This window comes from Oncorhynchus mykiss, chromosome 6, assembly GCF_013265735.2.
Source record: "Oncorhynchus mykiss isolate Arlee chromosome 6, USDA_OmykA_1.1, whole genome shotgun sequence".
Classification (NCBI taxonomy): domain Eukaryota; kingdom Metazoa; phylum Chordata; class Actinopteri; order Salmoniformes; family Salmonidae; genus Oncorhynchus; species Oncorhynchus mykiss.
In genome coordinates this window covers 18,563,187-18,587,859 of record NC_048570.1, presented here as the reverse complement: position 1 = coordinate 18,587,859, position 24,673 = coordinate 18,563,187, and the positions used below count along the sequence as shown (strand labels likewise).

The 24,673-nt window shown below is 48.6% G+C and overlaps 1 protein-coding gene across 3 annotated transcripts in view; it reads left to right on the top strand.

Moving 5' to 3' along the window:
* LOC110525386 (vacuolar protein sorting-associated protein 13A) overlaps positions 1-24,673 on the top strand; it is a 64,535-nt gene that overhangs the window by 10,299 nt on the left and 29,563 nt on the right. Inside the window, exons 21-49 of one of the 3 annotated variants that reach the window (XM_036979518.1) lie at positions 1-133; positions 291-408; positions 1,307-1,451; positions 2,442-2,526; positions 2,614-2,792; positions 2,925-3,081; positions 3,751-3,830; positions 3,965-4,024; positions 4,160-4,367; positions 4,730-4,846; positions 9,134-9,237; positions 9,545-9,712; positions 9,998-10,305; positions 10,569-10,716; positions 10,871-11,027; positions 11,114-11,238; positions 12,143-12,312; positions 12,848-13,092; positions 13,266-13,585; positions 13,736-14,098; positions 15,430-15,531; positions 18,665-18,817; positions 19,071-19,332; positions 19,655-19,815; positions 20,007-20,110; positions 21,217-21,511; positions 23,418-23,852; positions 24,013-24,117; positions 24,327-24,473. In XM_036979518.1, the coding sequence (XP_036835413.1) occupies positions 1-133; positions 291-408; positions 1,307-1,451; positions 2,442-2,526; positions 2,614-2,792; positions 2,925-3,081; positions 3,751-3,830; positions 3,965-4,024; positions 4,160-4,367; positions 4,730-4,846; positions 9,134-9,237; positions 9,545-9,712; positions 9,998-10,305; positions 10,569-10,716; positions 10,871-11,027; positions 11,114-11,238; positions 12,143-12,312; positions 12,848-13,092; positions 13,266-13,585; positions 13,736-14,098; positions 15,430-15,531; positions 18,665-18,817; positions 19,071-19,332; positions 19,655-19,815; positions 20,007-20,110; positions 21,217-21,511; positions 23,418-23,852; positions 24,013-24,117; positions 24,327-24,473 (5,154 nt within the window). The remainder of the gene's footprint in view (positions 134-290; positions 409-1,306; positions 1,452-2,441; positions 2,527-2,613; positions 2,793-2,924; positions 3,082-3,750; positions 3,831-3,964; positions 4,025-4,159; positions 4,368-4,729; positions 4,847-9,133; positions 9,238-9,544; positions 9,713-9,997; positions 10,306-10,568; positions 10,717-10,870; positions 11,028-11,113; positions 11,239-12,142; positions 12,313-12,847; positions 13,093-13,265; positions 13,586-13,735; positions 14,099-15,429; positions 15,532-18,664; positions 18,818-19,070; positions 19,333-19,654; positions 19,816-20,006; positions 20,111-21,216; positions 21,512-23,417; positions 23,853-24,012; positions 24,118-24,326; positions 24,474-24,673) is intronic. The other 2 variants (XM_036979520.1, XM_036979519.1) reach the window with 2 other exon arrangements.

The following is a 24,673-nucleotide window of genomic DNA, read 5'->3' as shown; positions in this document are numbered from 1 at the left end:
GTGTCTAGTCTGAGTAGAAAGGGGCTACCCCAGCTCTCTGTAGGGAGCAGGACTATACAGGACATCATGTCCCAAGCCTACGACAGCTTCAACATCAAGCTCAGCAGCCTACAGTTCCTCTACAGCAAACCAGGTACACACACACGCATACAATTATCTGCCCAAAATGTGTCATGTGACACAACTATGCAGGGAAGTCGTTTTCTGTAGCTTATTGCGTTCTTGCGTTGCATACTTAGGTAGAATATAGTTAAATTAGGCTTAACAGTGGTTGTTGTGTTGTGTATTAGACGGGGACTGGAGGAAAGCCCGTAAGCTGAAGCAATCGGCCCTCCACATCCTGGAGCCTGTTGATGTCAAGGTGGTGTTCAGCAGAGCCATGGTGGTCACAGACTCACGCATGCCCAAGTAAGAGGGAGGGAAGAGGGGTGGGTTCTGGGGTAGAGAGGGTTTGGGGGTTGGTGGGTGGGTGGGTTCTGGGGTGGAGAGAGAGGGGTGGGTGGGTTCTGGGATGGAGAGAGAGGGGTGGGTTGGTTCTGGGGTGGAGAGAGAGGGGTGGGTTGGTTCTGGGGTGGAGAGAGAGGGGTGGGTGGGTTCTGGGATGGAGAGAGAGGGGTGGGTTGGTTCTGTGGTGGAGAGAGAGGGGTGGGTGGGTTCTGGGGTGGAGAGAGAGGGGTGGGTGGGTTCTGGGGTGGAGAGAGAGGGGTGGGGGGGTTCTAGGGTGGAGAGAGAGGGGTGGGAGGGTGGGTGGGTTCTGGGATGGAGAGAGAGGGGTGGGTTGGGTCTGTGGTGGAGAGAGAGGGGTGGGTTGGTTCTGGGGTGGAGAGAGGGGTGGGTGGGTTCTGGGGTGGAGAGAGAGGGGTGGGTTGGTTCTGGGGTGGAGAGAGAGGGGTGGGTGGGTTCTGGGGTGGAGAGAGGGGTGGGTTGGTTCTGGGGTGGAGAGAGAGGGGTGGATGGGTTCTGGGGTGGAGAGAGAGGGGTGGGTTGGTTCTGGGGTGGAGAGAGAGAGGGGTGGGTTGGTTCTGGGGTGGAGAGAGAGAGGGGTGGGTTGGTTCTGGGGTGGAGAGAGAGAGGGGTGGGTTGGTTCTGGGGTGGAGAGAGAGAGGGGTGGGTTGGTTCTGGGGTGGAGAGAGAGAGGGGTGGGTGGGTTCTGGGGTGGAGAGAGAGGGGTGGGTTGGTTCTGGGGTAGAGAGAGAGGGGTGGGTGCGATGCCTTTTTTGGACTACTACTATGTATAATCGTGTTTGTCAAAAAGCTGGTCAGATGAATGATATGAATAAAGTGTGTGTGTGCGCGTGTGTGTCAGGTTTAAGCTCTTCGGGGAGATGCCTCTCTTGTCTCTGAGGATCTCTGATGATAAGGTGCGGGCCGTGCTGGAGCTGATTAACAGCATCCCGCTGCCGGAGAGCAGGCCGGCCCCGCGCAGCACCAACACACACTCTACACCTAAGGTACTAACTACTGGGAGTCTCTCTGCCTGTCTGTGGGTTGACTTTCTCTGTCTGTCTGTGGGTTGACTCTCGGTCTGTGGGTTGACTCTCTCTATCTATCTCTGCCTGTCTGTGGGTTGACTCTCTCTTTCTCTCTGTCTGTGGGCTGACTCTCTCTTTCTCTCTGCCTGTCTGTGGGTTGACTCTCTCCCTCTCTCTCTCTCTCTCTCTCCTGTCTGTGGGTTGACTCTCTCTCCCTCTCTCTCTCTGCCTGTCTGTGGGTTGACTCTCTCTCTCTCTCTCTGCCTGTCTGTGGGTTGACTCTCTCTCTCTCTCTCTCTGCCTGTCTGTGGGTTGACTCTCTCTCTCTCTCTCTCTGCCTGTCTGTGGGTTGACTCTCTCTCTCTCTCTGCCTGTCTGTGGGTTGACTCTCTCTCTCTCTCTGCCTGTCTGTGGGTTAACTCTCTCTCGCTCTCTCTCTGCCCGTCTGTGGGTTGACTCTCTCTCTCGCTCTCTCTCTGCCTGTTTGTGGGTTGACTCTCTCGTTGACTCTCTCTCTCTCTCTGCCTGTCTGTGGGTTAACTCTCTCTCTCGCTCTCTCTCTGCCTGTCTGTGGATTGACTCTCACTCTCTCTCTGCCTGTCTGTGGGTTGACTTTCCCTCTCTCTCTGCCTGTCTGTGGGTTGACTCTCTCTCTCTCTCTCTCTCTGCCTGTCTGTGGGTTGACTCTCTCTCTCTCTCTCTCTCTCTCTCTCTGCCTGTCTGTAGGTTGACTCTCTCTCTCTCTCTCTCTCTCTCTCTCTCTCTGCCTGTCTGTAGGTTGACTCTCTCTCTCTCTCTGCCTGTCTGTAGGTTGACTCTCTCTCTCTTCCTGTCTGTGGGTTGACTCTCTCTCTCTCTCTGCCTGTCTGTGGGTTGACTGTAATGTTGGTTGTTGTTTTGTGTGTAAATAGATTTCTATTGGGTTGTGTGTGTGTTCGTGTCTAATTTCTGCTTGTTTTTCTTCCGCAGGCTCCAAAGCAGTCGTACACCCCTCAGCTAACCCCCAGGCAACCAACCATGGCTGAACTGCGCAACTCCCTCATATGGGAATCAGGTGAGAGACATGCACGCACACATACAGCCCATACAGCCCATTACAAATGGATCTTTGTACTTTACGTGTGTGTGTGTGTGTGTGCAGGCTCAGAGGAGGACCTGTTCTACGATGCTCCCAGCTCTCCTATAGGCGACAGTCCGTTCTTCCCCGACAACATGCCCAGCCCCCTACAACGCTCCGACTCGGTCAAGAGGAGAGGTCTGGTCAAGAAAGACCCCAAGAAGAACATGACAGAGTTCCTCATGACGTTTGAGATCAACAAGGTATGCTTAACATAATATACATCTGTGTGTGAGAGAGTCCTTAAACACTTCATTTAGATGTTTTCACTCTGATTGCTAATAAAGCTGTGTGTGTATATGTGTGTACTTGAACTCCCTCATTCTGCTGTCTAGCTGTCTGTTCAGCTGTGTCGTCTGTCTAGAGGCCAGGAGGTCACAGTGTTACACCTGGACGTCGAGCGTCTCGGCACCGAGCTAAAGATTCGCACCTTCGACATGACATCTAACACCTTTCTACGCGAGATCTGCCTAGAGTGCTCAGAGTATATGGGTAGGTGAGGGGGTGGGTGGGAATCATTGTCTCTTAAAGGTAGGCCTGTCAACTAACTGATCCAGAAATTCACTATCGAAATGTATCTTAAACATTTCAATATTCAAATAATAGTTTTAATATAATTAGCATAGATTTACATAAATACGTAAATGTACAAATCTGGGTCTTCTGCGCCTTCGCTACAGCCTTCTCCATACCAGCTCTGACATTAGGGGAGACACCAGAAAAGGTAGCCACACTTGAATGTGCCTGTTTATGCCATTGAAACCAGCATTTCTCTCCTGTTCTATTTGTTTTTCAACTGAACTTTATTCCGTTGTCCACCACATTCAAAGGTAGTAATCTAGTCATGTTTGATAGCAACCTATTCGAGTTGTTGCATCTTTACATTGCCCCTCTTTCCACGCTTTTAACATAAGTCACATGAAATCGCTTGCATCTGGTGTGTTTTTTGAATGGTGTTTTTCCCTCGATTGCATTTTTGGAACATTAGCAAGACGGCTCTGTGCACTTTGCTGCGTTTGGAATGCGAAGAAATGATTGTCTAGATCTTTATGAAATAAACGTGATATGCTGCTTCCTCGTTGGCGGTTGTGTGGCATGTCTGCAGACTTCTCTGTGTGGTTTTGGTGTGATATGATTTTCTGGTTTGATATACTTGTCCAGATTCAGAGGAGAAGAAAGTGCACCTGATCACCACTCTAGACAACACAGAGGAGGACCTCCTCACATTGGAGTACACTAAGGTGTACACACACACACACACACACACACACACACACACACACACACACACACACAGTCAACACTGTTTCATACATTCTTCATCCAATGTAGATTAACAGTAGAGCAGGTCTAAAAGCTTCAATGTCTCTTTCAGGCTGATAAGAACGGGCCAGAATTCAAGTCTCAGTACAAGAACACTGAACAATCAGTAAAGGTAAGATCTTACAATACAACTGTGTTAACCTACATTTGGAACTTCAACATGATGTTGATTTGAGCTCAGTACTCTGCTCAGTTGTGTTAGTGTGTTCATTGTGAAGGTGGTGTGTGCGTGAAATCTCTGTCTCAGGTGAACTTCTCATCTCTGGATGTACACCTGCACACGGAGGCTTTGCTCAACGCCATGAACTTCCTGAACAGCCTCCTCCCCCCGACCAAGGAGGCGGTGCCTAGCAAGGAGGAGCTTCCCACAATCGCAGAGGAGGACGAGGGAGAGGGGGAGGAGGGAGAGGGGGAGGAGGGCGAGAAGGAGGAATCGGCCGTGGCAAAAAGAACATGTAATTATCAGTTTCATGGAATCCATTCCGGTTACTGGAACTAAGACTTTTCCACTGTTGAAATGTATTAGAATTTATTTCATGAATCAAAGTTAGTCGAAAGTGGAAGAGAATTTGGTTCGGTAATATACCTGCTGTATATTTGTTGCATGTAGAGATATTGAGTAGACACATGTCCTCCATGTATTCTCCTTCTAATACGTAGCTAGCTAAACCAAATGTAAATTCTCTGCCATTGTATGGACCACTTGACGTTTGATGTATTGTGATGCAAACAAAATCATCTTCTCATCAAAGCGTCTTTTACGTTTGGACAAATGAACTACTCTTTCATCAATGTCTCTCTACCCCACTCTCCTCAGCTTCTAAGAAGTCAAAGTTTGAGGACGTGGTGAATTTGCACATCAGAGCTGATCTCAACTGTCTGAAGGTTTTCATCCGAGGCCATAGCCACATGATAGCAGAGATCTGCATTGAGGGTAACACAAGTCACCGTCCGCAACACAAGTCGCCGTCCGCAACACAAGTCACCGTCCGCAACACAAGTCACTGTCCGCAACACACGTCTGCAACACACGTCTGCAACACAAGTCTGCAACACAAGTCACCGTCCTCAACACACGTCTGCAACACAAGTCACCGTCCTCAACACACGTCCGCAACACAAGTCACCGTCCGCAACACAAGTCACCGTCCGCAACACACGTCTGCAACACAAGTCTGCAACACAAGTCATCGTCCTCAACACACGTCTGCAACACAAGTCACCGTCCTCAACACACGTCTGCAACACAAGTCACCGTCCGCAACACAAGTCACCGTCCGCAACACAAGTCACCGTCCGCAACACACGTCTGCAACACACGTCTGCAACACAAGTCACCGTCCGCAACACAAGTCACCGTCCACAACACAAGTCACCGTCCGCAACACAAGTCACCGTCCGCAACACAAGTCACCGTCCGCAACACAAGTCACCGTCCGCAACACACGTCTGCAACACAAGTCTGCAACACAAGTCACCGTTCTCAACACACATCTGCAACACAAGTCTGCAACACAAGTCACCGTCCGCAACACAAGTCATCGTCCGCAACACATGTCACCGTCCTCAACACACGTCTGCAACACACGTCTGCAACATAAGTCGCCGTCCGCAACACAAGTCACCGTCCGCAACACAAGTCACCGTCCGCAACACACGTCTGCAACACACGTCTGCAACACAAGTCTGCAACACAAGTCACCGTCCTCAACACACATCTGCAACACAAGTCATCGTCCGCAACACACGTCCGCAACACAAGTCATCGTCCGCAACACACGTCCGCAACACAAGTCATCGTCCGCAACACACGTCCGCAACACAAGTCATCGTCCGCAACACAAGTCATCGTCCTCAACACAAGTCACCGTCCGCTACACAAGTCACCGTCCGCTACACAAGTCACCGTCCGCTACACAAGTCACCGTCCGCTACACAAGTCACCGTCCGCAACACAAGTCACCGTCCGCAACACAAGTCACCGTCCGCAACACAAGTCACCGTCCGCAACACAAGTCACCGTCCGCAACACAAGTCACCGTCCGCAACACAAGTCATCGTCCGCAACACACGTCCGCAACACACGTCCGCAACACAAGTCACCGTCCTCAACACAAGTCACCGTCCGCAACACAAGTCACCGTCCGCAACACAAGTCACCGTCCGCAACACAAGTCACCGTCCGCAACACAAGTCACCGTCCGCAACACAAGTCACCGTCCTCAACACAAGTCATCGTCTGCAACACATGTCCGCAACACAAGTCACCGTCCGCAACACAAGTCATCGTCCTCAACACAAGTCACCGTCCGCTACACAAGTCACCGTCCGCTACACAAGTCACCGTCCGCAACACAAGTCACCGTCCGCAACACAAGTCACCGTCCGCAACACAAGTCACCGTCCGCAACACAAGTCACCGTCCGCAACACAAGTCACCGTCCGCAACACAAGTCACCGTCAGCTACACACGTCACCGTCAGCTACACACGTCACCGTCCGCTACACACGTCACCGTCCGCAACACAAGTCACCGTCCGCAACACACGTCTGCAACACAAGTCACCGTCTGCAACACAAGTCACCGTCTGCAACACAAGTCACCGTCCGCAACACAAGTCACCGTCCGCAACACAAGTCACCGTCCGCAACACAAGTCACCGTCCGCAACACAAGTCACCGTCCGCAACACAAGTCACCGTCCGCAACACAAGTCACCGTCCGCAACACAAGTCACCGTCCGCAACACAAGTCACCGTCCGCAACACAAGTCACCGTCCGCAACACAAGTCACCGTCAGCTACACACGTCACCGTCAGCTACACACGTCACCGTCCGCAACACACGTCTGCAACACAAGTCACCGTCCGCAACACACGTCTGCAACACAAGTCACCGTCCGCAACACAAGTCACCGTCCGCAACACAAGTCACCGTCCGCAACACAAGTCACCGTCCGCAACCCAAGTCACCGTCCGCAACACAAGTCACCGTCCGCAACACAAGTCACCGTCCACAACACAAGTCACCGTCAGCTACACACGTCACCGTCCGCTACACACGTCGCCGTCCGCAACACACGTCTGCAACACAAGTCACCGTCCGCAACACACGTCACCGTCCGCAACACACGTCTGCAACACAAGTCACCGTCTGCAACACACGTCTGCAACACACGTCTGCAACACAAGTCACCGTCCGCAACACACGTCTACAACACAAGTCACCGTCTGCAACACACGTCTGCAACACACGTCCGCAACACACGTCTGCAACACACGTCACCGTCCGCAACACACGTCACCGTCTGCAACACAAGTCACCGTCCGCAACACAAGTCACCGTCCGCAACACAAGTCACCGTCCGTAACACAAGTCACCGTCCGCAACACAAGTCACCGTCCGCAACACAAGTCACCGTCCGCAACACAAGTCACCGTCCGCAACACAAGTCACCGTCCGCAACACAAGTCACCGTCCGCAACACAAGTCACCGTCCGCAACACAAGTCACCGTCCGCAACACAAGTCACCGTCCGCAACACAAGTCACCGTCAGCTACACACGTCACCGTCCGCTACACACGTCACCGTCCGCAACACACGTCCGCAACACAAGTCACCGTCCGCAACACACGTCTGCAACACAAGTCACCGTCCGCAACACAAGTCACCGTCAGCTACACACGTCACCGTCCGCTACACACGTCACCGTCCGCAACACACGTCCGCAACACAAGTCACCGTCCGCAACACACGTCTGCAACACAAGTCACCGTCCGCAACACAAGTCACCGTCCGCAACACAAGTCACCGTCCGCAACACAAGTCACCGTCCGCAACACAAGTCACCGTCCACAACACAAGTCACCGTCAGCTACACACGTCACCGTCCGCTACACACGTCGCCGTCCGCAACACACGTCTGCAACACAAGTCACCGTCCGCAACACACGTCACCGTCCGCAACACACGTCTGCAACACAAGTCACCGTCTGCAACACACGTCTGCAACACACGTCTGCAACAAAAGTCACCGTCCGCAACACACGTCTACAACACAAGTCACCGTCTGCAACACACGTCTGCAACACACGTCTGCAACACACGTCACCGTCCGCAACACACGTCACCGTCTGCAACACAAGTCACCGTCCGCAACACAAGTCACCGTCCGCAACACAAGTCACCGTCCGCAACACAAGTCACCGTCCGCAACACAAGTCACCGTCCGCAACACAAGTCACCGTCCGCAACACAAGTCACCGTCCGCAACACAAGTCACCGTCCGCAACACAAGCCACCGTCCGCAACACAAGTCACCGTCCGCAACACAAGTCACCGTCCGCAACACAAGTCACCGTCCGCAACACAAGTCACCGTCCGCAACACAAGTCACCGTCAGCTACACACGCCACCGTCAGCTACACACGCCACCGTCCGCTACACACGTCACCGTCCGCAACACACGTCTGCAACACAAGTCACCGTCCGCAACACACGTCACCGTCTGCAACACACGTCTGCAACACAAGTCACCGTCTGCAACACACGTCCGCAACACACGTCTGCAACACACGTCACCGTCCGCAACACAAGTCACCGTCTGCAACACACGTCCGCAACACAAGTCACCGTCAGCTACACACGTCACCGTCCGCAACACACGTCCGCAACACACGTCACCGTCCGCAACACACGTCACCGTCCGCAACACACGTCTGCAACACAAGTCACCGTCTGCAACACAAGTCACCGTCTGCAACACAAGTCACTGTCTGCAACACACGTCCGCAACGCAAGTCTCCTTCCGCGACACACATCCACAACAGCTGCGTGCATGAATTATGATATTGCATACAATTATGTGTTTGTGTGATTAGTTGTGTGGACAGGACATGCACGCACACACATTATAATGATGCTAGTGCTACCTTGTGGTAAACATGAAGAAATACTCAGGCCACTGATGATCTTTTCCTATTGGTTCTGGAACTGATATGAACACACCTTTGTGGTGCCCCACCATGAAATCGGGGGGGGATCTGTCGCCGTCCGCTAGTACGTATGTTAGTTAATCATGTGATATCTCAGACACCGCTGGCCCGATTTTGACAAAACTTTGGTGAATGATGTGCCATACCACAGAGATATGGCATTTACAGACTTGTTCTAGACCTAGACCTGCTCCTCAGTGTTCTGCCTCTTTGTTCTATGTTCCAGGCCTGGTGTCGGAGGTGCTGATGAGGAGAAAGGCGGTGGAGGTTCTGGCCAACCTGAAGAACATAGTCATCCTGGACTGTGATAAGGAGGCACTGTACAAGCAGGTAACTTTTGCTCAATGTTTTCCTTTGCGTTCCCTAATGAACACGACCCAGCAGTCATTGACTACCATACTCACAAGGCTCACTCATGGCCTCCAGTATCCAAAAAGGATCAAATGAAAAGTTGACATATCAAAATTTGAAATAACGCCAAATCTAATCTTTGCCATTTGAACAAACATCACCTAATCTTTGCCATTTGTTTTACTTTAGAGATGTTATTTTCCCAGTCAAGGGGCCACATTCACGAGAAATGATGATTGTTGTTTTTGCTTTCTGCTGCTATATTTGTACGCCGTCTGCATCCTAGTGTGTGTCCATAGCTGATAAGGAGGTGTTTGCTTTCCGCATGGTGAACCACACGGACGCCACTGAGGGCGATGCCTATCTAGACATGGGTAAAGTGGACACCAGAATCACCCTGACGGTGGGCTGCATCCAGGTCATCTTCCTCAACAAGTTTGTCTCCTCCATCCTGGTAAGAGACACCATCTCTCTTAACTCCACTTAACTATCACTTATCCTTTTATGTGTTTCAAAAATTCAGCTGCCAACAACACTTTTCCAGAGTGTCGAAAACCATGGCCTTACTTATAGTACCGGTACCAAAATGCCCCAGAACTTACCAAGCCTAATCACATTCGGTGCACTTTTTCGGTTCTGGATTGTCCTACGTCATATGACCATCGATGAGAACTCTGTAACGTGACTGCTCTTTGTCCCACCCCTTCTCTTCCTCCTCATTCACCTCCCTCTCCCCCAGGCTTTCATCAATAATTTCCAGGCGGCCAAGGAGGCCCTGGCTGAGGTGACGGTGCAGGCAGCGGAGAAGGCAGCCACAGGGGTGATGGAGCTGGCTGAGCGCAGCGTGCGCATCTCTCTGGATGTAGACTTCAAAGCTCCTCTTGTCTTCCTGCCGCAGTCGTCGTCCTCCACCAACGTCACTGTGGCTGACCTCGGTATGGTCACGGTCAAGAACTGCTTCGCCTTGGTCGACTCCCAGACGCATGTCAAGATCCCTCCCATCATCGACACCATGACCGTGGTCCTCAGTGACCTGAAGATGTACAGGTGAGACAGAACAGGGTTGCTAGTAAAGCACACCAGTAGTCAGCCAATTCTGTATACGGAACCAGAATTAAACCTCATGGATTCGCAGTTGTTTAAAGTGAACGGATGACTTCATTTGTTCACAGGGATGTGAGGTGTTTCTTGACAATAGACAGATTTCTGTGTGTTCCAGTTACTTTTGTATATCTGGTAGATGGACCTGGATGTGCAGAAAATCAGAACCTGTAAAGCCGTTTGTTTGTTTGTTGTGTTTGATTGTGCAGAACCACCTTTGAGAAGGGGAGATTTCAGGGGGAGATCCAGGTTCTGAAGCCGGTCAACCTGGACCTGTCCATCCAGAGGAACCTGTCAGCCTCCTGGTACCACAGCATCCCTGACATAAAGATCACTGCCCACCTCAAACCTATGAATGTGAGTGTGTGTCTGTATGTGTGTATGTGTCAGTGTGTGTGTCTGTGTTAGTTAAAGCCAACTCTCAATAAACAAGAAATGTTCATATGAAATGATGGTTGTTGATACATTTGTGTAACGGGGTGGATGTGTGTGTGTGTTTTTGTCTTACTAGCTGATCCTGAGTCAGGATGACATGACGGTGGTGTTGAGGACTCTGGGTGAGAACATGTCAGAGACGTCAGACGCTGTTTCCCCTCGTCCTCCTCCGTCTACAGTGGATCACTCCGACACTGCCACTACAGGAGGTACTGGTACTATCTCCACCAGCGGTGAGAACAGTTGGGTTGAATGTGTGTGTGAGTCTTAATATTTGGATGATTGTGATATTGATAATCATGTTGAACCCTGTCTGTAGGCAACATAGTGGTAACTGCTGCAGTGGTCGAGACCCAGAAGAGCACTAAGCTGAAGAACATACTCAAAGTAGACTTCAAGTTTGACTCCATGACTCTGGTCCTGTACAGCCCCAATGGGACTGAGGTGACTATTGCATCACTGCACACCTTCACAAACACTAATTGACCACAGAAAACTCCATCCGCTTAGATATTCTTACCAGAAAGTGTGTGTATGTGCCTGTCTCTGTGGGCGTGCGTCTCTGCCTATGTGTCTGTGCCTGTCTCTGTGGGTGTGCGTCTCTGCCTATGTGTCTGCCTGTCTCTGTGGGCGTGCGTCTCTGCCTATGTGTCTGTGCCTGTCTCTGTGGGTGTGCGTCTCTGCCTATGTGTCTGTGCCTGTCTCTGTGGGCGTGCGTCTCTGCCTATGTGTCTGTGCCTGTCTCTGTGGGTGTGCGTCTCTGCCTATGTGTCTGTGCCTGTCTCTGTGGGCGTGCGTCTCTGCCTATGTGTCTGTGCCTGTCTCTGTGGGTGTGCGTCTCTGCCTATGTGTCTGCCTGTCTCTGTGGGCGTGCGTCTCTGCCTATGTGTCTGTGCCTGTCTCTGTGGGTGTGCGTCTCTGCCTATGTGTCTGCCTGTCTCTGTGGGCGTGCGTCTCTGCCTATGTGTCTGTGCCTGTCTCTGTGGGTGTGCGTCTCTGCCTATGTGTCTGCCTGTCTCTGTGGGCGTGCGTCTCTGACTATGTGTCTGCCTGTCTCTGTGGGCGTGTGTCTCTGCCTATGTGTCTGCCTGTCTCTGTGGGCGTGCGTCTCTGCCTGTCTCTGTGGCCGTGCGTCTCTGCCTATGTGTCTGCCTGTCTCTGTGGGCGTGCGTCTCTGCCTATGTGTCTGCCTGTCTCTGTGGGCGTGCGTCTCTGCCTATGTGTCTGCCTGTCTCTGTGGGCGTGCGTCTCTGCCTATGTGTCTGCCTGTCTCTGTGGCCGTGCGTCTCTGCCTATGTGTCTGCCTGTCTCTGTGGGCGTGCGTCTCTGCCTATGTGTCTGTATTCAGGTGCAGGTGTTGGACTCCAGGGATGATCAGCTGATGCTGGCTGAGTTCACCTTGGGAACTATCTCTACATCTGTCCACATGTTCTCAGACGGATCCATGAAGGCCTCCGTCAAACTCACAGACTGCCTGCTAGACGACAAGAGACGCAGAGTCAAGAATATCACTGCCAGGTAAAACACACACACACAGTTACCTTGGTACTGAGCCTACGTACACATTCACAGACACTGGGAGAGATACCGCAGAGTGGTGTGTGTACTGTGAACATATGAGCGCGTGGCTCAGTGCTGGCGTTGATGTACGAGGCTCAGTGTGTGTTCTCCAGCGTGGCATAATGTTCATCACTGCTTCACCATCTGTCTGTCACACAGGACTGTCACACAGCTAAGATGCATGGCTTTGGTTAGCAACCCCATGATAGTCAAAGCAGCTTTAATTTAATCTCGCACTCCCAGTTCATCAAAACCCATGAGTATTTCCATCTGGTATGTCAATTGTTTTGAGAGAATGGAATCTTTGAATCTGTAGAGTAGAATAAAAAGTTACTCACTCTTCTATGTAACATCATATGACAAACAGATTACAAGGTATTTAGTGCACTTATGATAGGGTGTGTTATTAGGACCCTTGCTGTAGGGATTGTTATTATTGCTCTTTCTGTAGGAATTATCATGTACACCTGTCCCTCTGGCCTCTGTCTGTCAGGATGATGGCGATTCGTCCGAGCGCTGAGAGGAACGTGATGGTGGAGGTGAACTACAATCAGGGGCGTGAAGGCACCTCTCTGGAGACGGTGGTGCAGGATGTCTACCTCTGTGCCAGCATGGAGTTCCTGCTCACCGTGGCCGACATCTTCCTCAAGGCCAGCCAACAAGGTTTCTCCTCAGCCGCCCCCAAGAACAGCAGCACTAAACCCACAGTTACAGCCACCGCCGCTTCCAAGGAACCTGGTACGACATGTTCACATTTCACACTACACAATATTCACCACAAATGTCATGTTTGTATGACGTCCAATTAGTGCAAAGTGAAATGTCCAATAGTTTCACTCCGTTTCTGACAGGCATCAAATGGAAGAAAACTAATGAACACTCCCCTGCTTTCCTCTCTGTCTGTACTCCAGCTCCAGTGGCAGTCAAGTCGGAGATGAATGTTCTGGTGAAGAACCCAGAGATTGTCTTTGTGGCTGACCTGACGCGTGCCGACGCCCCAGCCCTGGTCATGACCATGGAGTGCGAGCTGGTGATGAAGAGCAACCCGGATGGTCAGCTGATGACGGCAGTGGTCAAGGACCTGAAGATAGTGGCCTGCCCCTTCCTGAGGGAGAAGAGGAGGAACAAGGAGACCACTGTGCTGCAACCCTGCCAGGTGTTCTTCAAGAGCGCACAGTCCTCCACCTCCCCGCAGGCCATGGAGGTCTCCATCAAGGCACTGACACTCAAGGTAGACCACGGTCAAAAAACGGAACAGGAAGAAGCATCTCACTAATAAAATACCTTGTCACTTTTTCTTATGTTTTTATTTCTGGCACAGCTGCCAAAACCAGAGTAATGTGTCTTACATTCCATTCTCCTCTGTGCCCCCTTCCCACAGGTGTCGCCCATCATCATCAACACAGTGATCACCATCCAGTCGGTGCTGAGCCCGGCCGGTGCAGACATGCCCCAGTCGGAGCTGGAGAGCCCCGTGCCCCCAGACCTGTGGGAGCGCCGGTCCTGGCGGGATCTCAAGCTGTGGTTCCTGGAGGAGGAGGGTAAAGACGAGGATGCCCAGTCCCTGGTCCGGCTGATTCCCCAGGGTGAGTCCCTGCAGTTGGCCATTTCCTCCATCTGCCTGACCCTGGAGGCAGGGGTGGGCCACCGTACCGTCCCCATGCTGCTGGCCAAGTCCTCCTTCCACGGGGACGTCAAGAACTGGAGCACCCTCATCAACCTGCACAGCCAGCTCAACCTGGAGGTCAGGCATCGCACATCTCTGCATGCGACCTCTACACTACCTCTAAACAACATCTACAAAACATTTACACAACCTTTACACATCTACACAACATTTTCACAACTTCTACACAACCTCAATTCAACTAAAATATACAGTTGAAGTTGGAAATTTACATACACCTTAGCCAAATACATTTAAACTCAGTTTTTCATAATTCCTGACATTTAATCCTTGTAGACATTCCCATTTGCGACCTGACTGATGTCTTGAGATGTTGCATCAATATATCCACATAATTTTTCTCCCTCATGATGCCATCTATTTTGTGACGTGCACCAGTCCTCCTGCAGCAAAGCACCCCCACAACATGATGCTGCCACCCCCATGCTTCACAGTTGGGATGGTGTTCTTCGGCTTGCAAGCCTCCCCCTTTTTCCTCCAAACATAACGATGGTCTTTATGGCGAAACACATCTATTTTTGTTTCATCAGACCATAGGACATTTCTCCCAAAAGTACGATCTTTGTCCCCATGTGCAGTTGCAAACCGTAGTTCTTCCTTGCTGAGCGGCCTTTCAGGTTATGTCAATATAGGACTCGTTTTTACTGTGGATATAGATACTTTTGTGCCTGTTTCCTCCAGCATCTTCACAAGGTCCTTTGCTGTTGTTCTGGGATTGATTTGCACTTTTCGCACCAAAGTACTTTCATCTCTAGGAGACAGAATGCGTCTCCTTCCTGAGCTGTATGATGGCTGCGTGGTCCCATGGTGTTTATACTTGCGTACCACTGTTTGTACAGATGAATGTGGTACCTTCAGGCTTTTCTAAATTGCTCCCAAGGATGAACCAGACTTGTGGAGGTCTACAATTGTTTTCTGAGGTCTTGGCTGATTTATTTTGATTTTCCCATGATGTCAAGAAAAGAGGCACTAAGTTTGAATGTAGGCCTTGAAATACATCTACAGGTACACCTCCAATTGACTCAAATTATGTCAATTAGCCTATCAGATGCTTCTAAAGCCATGACATCATTTTCTGGAATTTTCCAAGCTGTTTAAAGGCACAGTCAACTTAGTGTATGTAAACGTCTGACCCACTGGAATTGTGATACAGTGAATAAGTGAAATAATCTGTCTGTAAACAATTGTTGGAAAAATTACTTGTGTCATTCACAAAGTAGATGTCCTAACCGACTTGCCAAAACTATAGTTTGTTTACAAGAAATTTGTGGAGTGGTTGAAAAACAAGTTTTAATGACTCCAACCTAAGTGTATGTAAACTTCCAACTTCAACTGTGGGTTTAGTCAGACTGCATTTGGTGTACTGTAACATAGTGTTGTGTGTTTAGGTTCACTACTTCAACGAGGTGATGGGGGTGTGGGAGCCTCTGCTGGAGCCCCTAGAGGACGAGATCAGAGACGGCTTCAGATCCTGGACTCTGGGATTAAAGGTGACCCTTAAAGGTCGACTTTGGGCACGAAAAACGGTCCAACTCCGCCTCTTTATTTATTTATTTATTTATTTTACCTTTATTTAACCAGGTAGGCAAGTTGAGAACAAGTTCTCATTTACAATTGCGACCTGGCCAAGATAAAGCAAAGCAGTTCGACAGATACAACAACACAGAGTTACACATGGAGTAAAACAAACATACAGTCAATAATAAAGTATAAACAAGTCTATATACAATGTGAGCAAATGAGGTGAGAAGGGAGGTAAAGGCAAAAAAAGGCCTTGGTGGCAAGGTAAATACAATATAGCAAGTAAAACACTGGAATGGTAGTTTTGCAATGGAAGAATGTGCAAAGTAGAAATAAAAATAATGGGGTGCAAAGGAGCAAAATAAATAAATAAATTAAATACAGTTGGGAAAGAGGTAGTTGATAGGGCTAAATTATATGTGGGCTATGTACAGGTGCAGTAATCTGTGAGCTGCTCTGACAGTTGGTGCTTAAAGCTAGTGAGGGAGATAAGTGTTTCCAGTTTCAGAGATTTTTGTAGTTCGTTCCAGTCATTTGCAGCAGAGAACTGGAAAGAGAGACGGCCAAAGAAAGAATTGGTTTTGGGGGTGACTAGAGAGATATACCTGCTGGAGCGTGTGCTACAGGTGGGAGATGCTATGGTGACCAGCGAGCTGAGATAAGGGGGGACTTTACCTAGCAGGGTCTTGTAGATGACATGGAGCCAGTGGGTTTGGCGACGAGTATGAAGCGAGGGCCAGCCAACGAGAGCGTACAGGTCGCAATGGTGGGTAGTATATGGGGCTTTGGTGACAAAACGGATTGCACTGTGATAGACTGCATCCAGTTTGTTGAGTAGGGTATTGGAGGCTATTTTGTAAATTACATCGCCAAAGTCGAGGATTGGTAGGATGGTCAGTTTTACAAGGGTATGTTTGGCAGCATGAGTGAAGGATGCTTTGTTGCGAAATAGGAAGCCAATTCTAGATTTAACTTTGGATTGGAGATGTTTGATATGGGTCTGGAAGGAGAGTTTACAGTCTAACCAGACACCTAAGTATTTGTAGTTGTCCACGTATTCTAAGTCAGAGCCGTCCAGAGTAGTGATGTTGGACAGGCGGGTAGGTGCAGGTAGTGATCGGTTGAAGAGCATGCATTTAGTTTTACTTGTATTTAAGAGCAGTTGGAGGCCACGGAAGGAGAGTTGTATGGCATTGAAGCTTGCCTGGAGGGTTGTTAACACAGTGTCCAAAGAAGGGCCGGAAGTATACAGAATGGTGTCGTCTGCGTAGAGGTGGATCAGAGACTCACCAGCAGCAAGAGCGACCTCATTGATGTATACAGAGAAGAGAGTCGGTCCAAGAATTGAACCCTGTGGCACCCCCATAGAGACTGCCAGAGGTCCGGACAACAGACCCTCAGATTTGACACACTGAACTCTATCAGAGAAGTAGTTGGTGAACCAGGCGAGGCAATCATTTGAGAAACCAAGGCTGTTGAGTCTGCCGATGAGGATGTGGTGATTGACAGAGTCGAAAGCCTTGGCCAGATCAATGAATACGGCTGCACAGTAATGTTTCTTATCGATGGCGGTTAAGATATCGTTTAGGACCTTGAGCGTGGCTGAGGTGCACCCATGACCAGCTCTGAAACCAGATTGCATAGCAGAGAAGGTATGGTGAGATTCAAAATGGTCGGTAATCTGTTTGTTGACATGGTTTTCGAAGACCTTAGAAAGGCATGGTAGGATAGATATAGGTCTGTAGCAGTTTGGGTCAAGAGTGTCCCCCCCTTTGAAGAGGGGGATGACCGCAGCTGCTTTCCAATCTTTGGGAATCTCAGACGACACGAAAGAGAGGTTGAACAGGCTAGTAATAGGGGTGGCAACAATTTCGGCAGATAATTTTAGAAAGAAAGGGTCCAGATTGTCTAGCCCGGCTGATTTGTAGGGGTCCAGATTTTGCAGCTCTTTCAGAACATCAGCTCTTACTCAATTTTCTAACAGAAATGGGGTGTGCCTTTGGTGGTTCATCGATGTGTCATTCTGGTCATGCACGCCGCAACAAACGTTGCTATTTCGTTAGCTAAGCTAGCCACTGTGCAAATCAAATTTTATTGCTCACATACACAGATAGCAGTTAGCAGATGTTATTGTGAGTGCAGCGGAATGCTTGTGCTTCTAGTTCCGACAGTGCAGCAATATCTAACAAGTAATCTAACAATTCCACAACAACTACCTAATACACACAAATCTAAGTAAGGAATGGAATAAGAATATAAATATATGGATGAGCAATGTCAGAGAGGCATAGGAAAGATGCAATAGATGGTATAAAATACAGTATATACATATGAGATGAGTAATGCAAGACATGTAAACATTATTAAAGTGGCATTATTAAAGTGGCTAGTGATCCATTTATTAAAGTAGCCAATGATTTTAAGTCTGTATGTAGGCAGCAGCCTCTCTGTGTTAGTGATGGCTGTTTAACAGTCTGATGGCTTTGAGATAAAAGCTGTTTTTCAGTCTCTCGGTCCCAGCTTTGATGCATCAGTACTGACCTCGTCTTCTGGATGGTAGCGTGGTGAACAGGCAGTGGCTCGGGTGGTTGTTGTCCTTGATGATCTTTTTGGCCTTCCTGTGACATCGGGTGCTGAAGGGGTCCTGGAGGGCAGTTCGTTTGCCCCCGGTGATGCGTTGTGCAGACCGCACCATCATCTGGAGAGCCTTGCGGTTGTGGGCGGTGCAGTTGCCGTACCAGGTGGTGATACAGCCCGACAGGATGCTCTCAATTGTGCATCTGTAGAAGTTTGTGAGGGTTTTAGGTGACAAAAATGCTAGCCAGTAACTCTTCCAGTATGTGTTGACGTCATTTCACAGGATTTATTTTTGGACGGAAGCTGTAGAGATATGGTATGATAGTGCATTGATCAGTTATACAGCAGAAAACTTTTTTTTAAAAGATTTTCTGCCCAATGTCAACCTTTAAATAATTTCTCAGTCACACCACACACACACAAACTCACAAACACTGTCCCATGTTCCACACACATCGCTCATCCAGATAGTGTAAACACACTGTCCACCACACACTTAACGGCCATGATTTCCCCCAACTGCAGATGAAGAAGAAGCCAGTAAAGTACTCAGGTATATCAGATGAAGTAGACTACAGCATCCCAGACTACAAGACTATCATCAGCATCAGCAGCAAGGACCAGCTCAACATCACCCTCTCCAAGTGTGGACTGGGCATGCTCAGTAACCTGGGCACGGTAAGTCAATGACGTCACACACCAGCACTCTTGTATGTGCTATTCAATTGACTAGCTGAAAATATTACTTTTTTGTGAACAATTTAAAAAATAAATTATGGAATCACGTAATCTATACTGTCAATAATAATCACAATAAAACATTTTAAAGAATAACTTTTTATGTCTAAGTGGGTTGTTTTTAATGTGTTGGGATAGCTTGGTGTAGTCCTTATTTCTTGTACATCCCAACGTGCTTGTGAATGCATGGCAGGCCTTTGCGGAGGCGGCCAAGCAGACATCAGAGTGTTTCCAGGAGGACGAGGCGCCGTTCGTGGTGAAGAACCGTCTGGGTCTGACTGTGTCAGTGGTGTACAGTGATATGTTCTGCCCCCTGGGCTGTGAGGCCACAGAGAACCGTGTAGAGCTGCAGAACGGAGAGAGTGTCAACATGGACTACCGTCGCACCACCACCCACTCAGACCAGTTCTCTGCCATGACCTCGCTGGTGGCCAAGGACTACTACATACAGCCCAGTAAGCAACACAGTTACAACAGTTACACCAGTGCAGACCAGCACCCATATTCAGAGTAGGACTTCTAATCTAGGGATCAGTCTTGCTTTTTATATCATAATGAATAAGATTATATGGACACGGGACCTGATCCTAGATCAGCGCTCCTACTCTGAGTTGCTTTATAAATACGATCCTTGATATTTAGACCCTGGGTCAAAGACAGTGTTAGCGTTCTGACCTAATGCTCTGGCATTTGTTTGCGGAGCTAACACAAGTAGTTCGCTGGGTCTAGGGTCAATTTAGTTGTTGATCTCATGGCTTTTGATGTTCTTGTCCTCAGCTCCGGCGGGCCACACTTCAGCCAGCATGATCCCGTTGATCAAAGTGGGGCGTGGTATGTACAGTGTCATGCACAAAGTCTCTGGGGTCACCCGCTTCCTGGTCTGTCAGATCTACTCTGTGCAGGGAAGCAAGCACATCAAGATCCGCTCTCCCTTCCAGGCAAGTTACAGTCACCGGGGGGGGGGGGGGGGGGGGGGGGGGGGGGGGGGGGGGGGGGGGGATTGCTTCCCTACCCCTCTTCCTTCTCTCTCCACTGTACTTAACTCGAACCCCAGAATGTACTAAACGTGACATCAGAGAATATAATTTCTATCTGAACAACGTGTCTCTTTCTCATGTCTCCCTTACAGATCATAAACCACTTTTCCATCCCGTTCAGAGTGATGGAGGGCTCCATGTGTCTGGGGATGTCATTACCTACAGAGGAGTTCTGCGTGCCTCTCGACTCCTACAGGTAGCACACATACATTTCAATACTTTGAGTCCACCAATCAAATTTACAGTAAAAAAGGATCCAAACATTTCATAGGTCCCTGTATGCATGAGGCTGTCCAAGCGTGCCACGAGGGGCTGGTATTTCAGCAGCTTATCGGCAAAGGCCTGCCCCATGTAGCCATCAAATGAGTACCCCCCCACAACAACAACAACATCTGGCGTATTTGGTACACAGGAAAACACATTAATAATTTAGATCAAACCAGCTTCCTGGATGTGTGCTGTTGGTGAGACTACCGGTCTCACCTCGCTGGCTATCAGGTCGACAAAGAGGTCATGACTAGCAATAGTACAAATCCTTGTATGAACAGCAACCATTCACAACATGGACTCCATTACATTTGACACATGTATAATACAAAATGGGTTATGGCTTGCAGGGTACCAGAGTACTAGTTTATATTTTGTTGGTAGAACTTGCAGCCTCGCCTTAACAGTAAAGGTGAGAATGTCCTTGCCAATGGCAGCATTCTGGTACATGGAATTTTATTTTATTTTACCTTTATTTAACTAGGCAAGTCAGTTAAGAACAAATTCTTATTTTCAATGATGGCCTAGGAACAGTGGGTTAACTGCCTTGTTCAGGGCAGAACGACAGCTTGTCAGCTCGGGGATTCGATCTTGCAACCTTTTGGTTACTAGTCTAACCACTAGGCTACCTGCCTCCAATGGGCGACAGTGGTCAGCACAGTCCAGGGCAGTGAGTTTCCCCTGCTGCCTCGGGCCAGTCCAGTGTTGCAGTAGCTGCATCCGTCTGATACCAAGGAGTGTTGTCCTGGATGTAGGATGAGATGTTCCATCATGGGTGACAGAAGCCTCCACAAAAACACTGCAATCTGCCACAACTGCATCAGAGGCCGTCACTGGCTCAGTTTGCATATCAGTCCATGTTCATCAGAGCTCCACTCTATTCCGGTTGCACATGTCATTGAGGTCTGACCAGACTCCAAACCCTGCAGAACGAGTGTCCAATTTTCCATTGGCCTTCCTCCTGAAGCCCAGGAAGTTGTCCTCAACACACACACACCACACACACACTGACTGCTGTGTGTCCACCCCCCTTAGGTCAAAGTTGAGCCTGCAGCCGGTAACCGAAGGAGACAATCAATATGATTCTTCCGAGGGCTTCAGCTACGAGTCAGTGAGTCAGCAGCCTGGCGCACGTGTACAGCAGACCTGTCATCGACATGGCAACAGCGCCAGCGTGCTAATGGTCAACATCGTACCTCTGAAAGACACAGTGACATCACAACACACGGGAGTGGCCGGGGAGCACTTTGATGAGCCCTACATCCTGCACCTGTGGCCCTCCGTCCTGCTCCGGAACCTTCTACCCTACCCCATCACCTATCGCCTACAGGTACACACACACACACTTGTTTTTTTTATCCTTGTGGGGACCAAACAATCAAGGAACAATCATCGTCATTGAAAACAATTGATAAGCCTAAAATAGCCTTTTCCTTGTTCAGACCGGCGAAATCTCCCCACTTGTCCAAATTTGACTTCTTTCACTATTGTTGTGAAGAAAAACAAAACACACACACATAGACAGATCAGTGGCTACTACCCACATTACTCCTGAGTCCCTACCCACCAGCAGAGAAATGGACCTACAGTATGTTACAACTGCTCCTCTATCACCTTCATACTGCACATAGATATACAGTTGAAGTCGGAAGTTTACATACACCTTAGCCAAATACATTTAAACTCAGTTTTTAACAATTCCTGACATAAAAATTCCCTGTCTTAGGTCAGTTAGGGTCATCACTTTATTTTAAGAATGTGAAATGTCAGAATAACAGTTGATAGAGGGATTTATTTCAGCTTTTATTTCTTTCATCACATTCCCAGTGGGTCAGTTCACATACACTCAATTAGTATTTGGTAGCATTGCCTTTAAATTATTTATCTTGGGTCAAACGTTTCGGGTAGCCTTCCACAAGCTTCCCACAATAAGTTGGGTGAATTTTGTCCCATTCCTCCTGACAGAGCTGGTGCAACTGAGTCAGGTTTGTAGGCCTCCTTGCTCGCACAAGCTTTTTCAGTTCTGCCCACAAATTTCCTATAGGATTGAGGTCAGGGCTTTGTGATGGCCACTCCAATACCTTGACTTTGTTGTCCTTAAGCTATTTTGCCACAATTTGGAAGTATGCTTGGGGCCATTGTCCATTTGGAAGACCCATTTGCGACCAAGCTTTAACTTCCTGACTGATGTCTTGAGATGTTGCTTCAATATATTCTCGTAATTGTCCATCCTCATGAAGCCATCTATTTTGTGAAGTGCATCAGTCCCTCCTGCAGCAAAGCACCCCCACAACATGATGCTGCCACCACCGTGCTTCACGGTTGGGATGGTGTTCTTCGGCTTGCAAGCATCCCCATTTTTCCTCCAAATATAACGATGGTCATTATGGCCAAACAGTTATATTTTTGTTTTTACGTCTTAGTGTTGGAGTGTGTCCCTGGCTATCTGGAAATAAAAAAATAAAAAAAAAGAAAATGGTGCCATCTGGTTTGCTTAATATAAGGAATTTGAAAGGATTTATACTTTTACTTTTGATACTTAAGTATATTTTAGCAATAACATTTACTTTTGATACTTAATTTAAAATGAAATACTTTTATACTTTTACTCAAGTAGTATTTTACTGGGTGACTTTCACTTGAGTTATTTTCTATTAACGTATCTTTATTTTTACTCAAGTATGACAATTGGGTATTTTTCCACCACTGCAATTGAATGCAGGAAATGCAGAAATTATAAAAGTGCTGTAATTTGTTTTGGTTGAAGTTGAATTGAACAGTATATAACAATCAGAATGGAGAAAGACTCATTGATATCACTTAGAATGCATGTGTCGCCACCCTAGGATCACTCACTACTCATAAAGTACCCTAGGATCACTCACTACTCATAAAGTACCCTAGGATCACTCACTACTCATAAAGTACCCTAGGATCACTCACTACTCATAAAGCAAATGTATAACTTTTATTATTCAAAAACTAAAAATACCGTCATACCGTCCAGTTTTTTTTTTAAATACCGTGATATAATATTTTGGTAGTATTTTACTAGTATTTTACTGGGTGACTTTTACTTGAGTCATTTTATTTTTAAGGTATCTTTACTTTTACTCAAGTATGACTACTGGGTACTTTTTCTACCACTGGATATATATGGATGTCATATATCCTCAGACCTTCACATGACTATTATTGGTCACTGATTGATATTGTGTGTGTTGATTGGCTGACAGGATAGTGAAGAGCCCACCCCCATCACATTGATGGACGGCCACTCAGCAGAGCTTCACACCGCCGTCATGGACCTGTCAAGCCTGGAACTCCACCTCCTCAACTACCTGGGGCAGGATTGGAAGGCCCACTATGGTCTCCGTGGCGACCAGGACGAGATCACCTTCATTGTGTTCCACTCCCTGCGCGATGAAGAGGAGGAGGTTAGGTTAGGGGAAGGTGGAGAAAGGAAGCGGGCAGAGCTGGACATTGCGGTGCATGTGAAGTACGATGCGGGCCTGACTGAGGTGGCCATCCATTCTCCCTACTGGATGGTGAACAAGACGGGTCGCCTGCTACAATACAAGGCCGACGACATCCACCGCAAACACGCCATGGACTATGACATGCCCCTGCTCTTCTCCTTCAAGCCACGCAACTTTCTGCACAACAACAAGGTAGTGGGTGGGGATTGACTTAGGTCAAAGCGCACACCAAATGGCGGGCCTGCTATTTTTTTATTTAAACAAGGACTGGGCTTTTAAATGATAATGCCTAATCTTAAAGACCTAATCCTTACTGCTTGTCTCGCCAAACCTTTCTCTCTCCCCGTGGCAGGTGCGGCTGATGATCTCGGACAGCGAGCTGTCTGATGATTTCTCCCTGGATACCGTGGGTAGCTATGGTGAAGTGAAGTGCAAAGGGAGGCTCAAAGATTACCTGGTAAGTGGTGGTGAATCAAGACTACTAGCAGAGAACCAGCTGGGAGTTTATTTGAAGTGACACCAGCAGAATTACAGTGTTGGTTGATGTTCACCCTTTCAACAACTTTCAGAATGGTCATGGAGTGTGATTTGCTGAAAATTGAACAATCCACAGATGATGAGTGGATTGATTCAGGTTGATTGTGGCTTTCTATGGTTTGATTGAAGATCGGGGTGAAGATCGACCCCAGCAGTTTCAGCCTGACCCGTATCGTGAGCTTTGTGCCATACTACCTGTTGGTGAACAGGACCAAGCATGTGATCTGGGTGGGAGAGGAGGGCCAGGACCACTGGACCAAGGCCAAACCACACCAGGTACCACAACTAGAGCTACCTACTACCCCCAATGCAATGCAATTCAATCCATTCAGGAAGTGCAATGAAAAGTGCTAATAGTAAAAATATGTTCAAATCAGGGCTTGAATATCAGTTATTTTCCTAAATTGACAGATTTTTTTAATGGAATAATGGAGCCCTACCCTGCATACAGTAGCATATCCATGTAGTGAAACTGA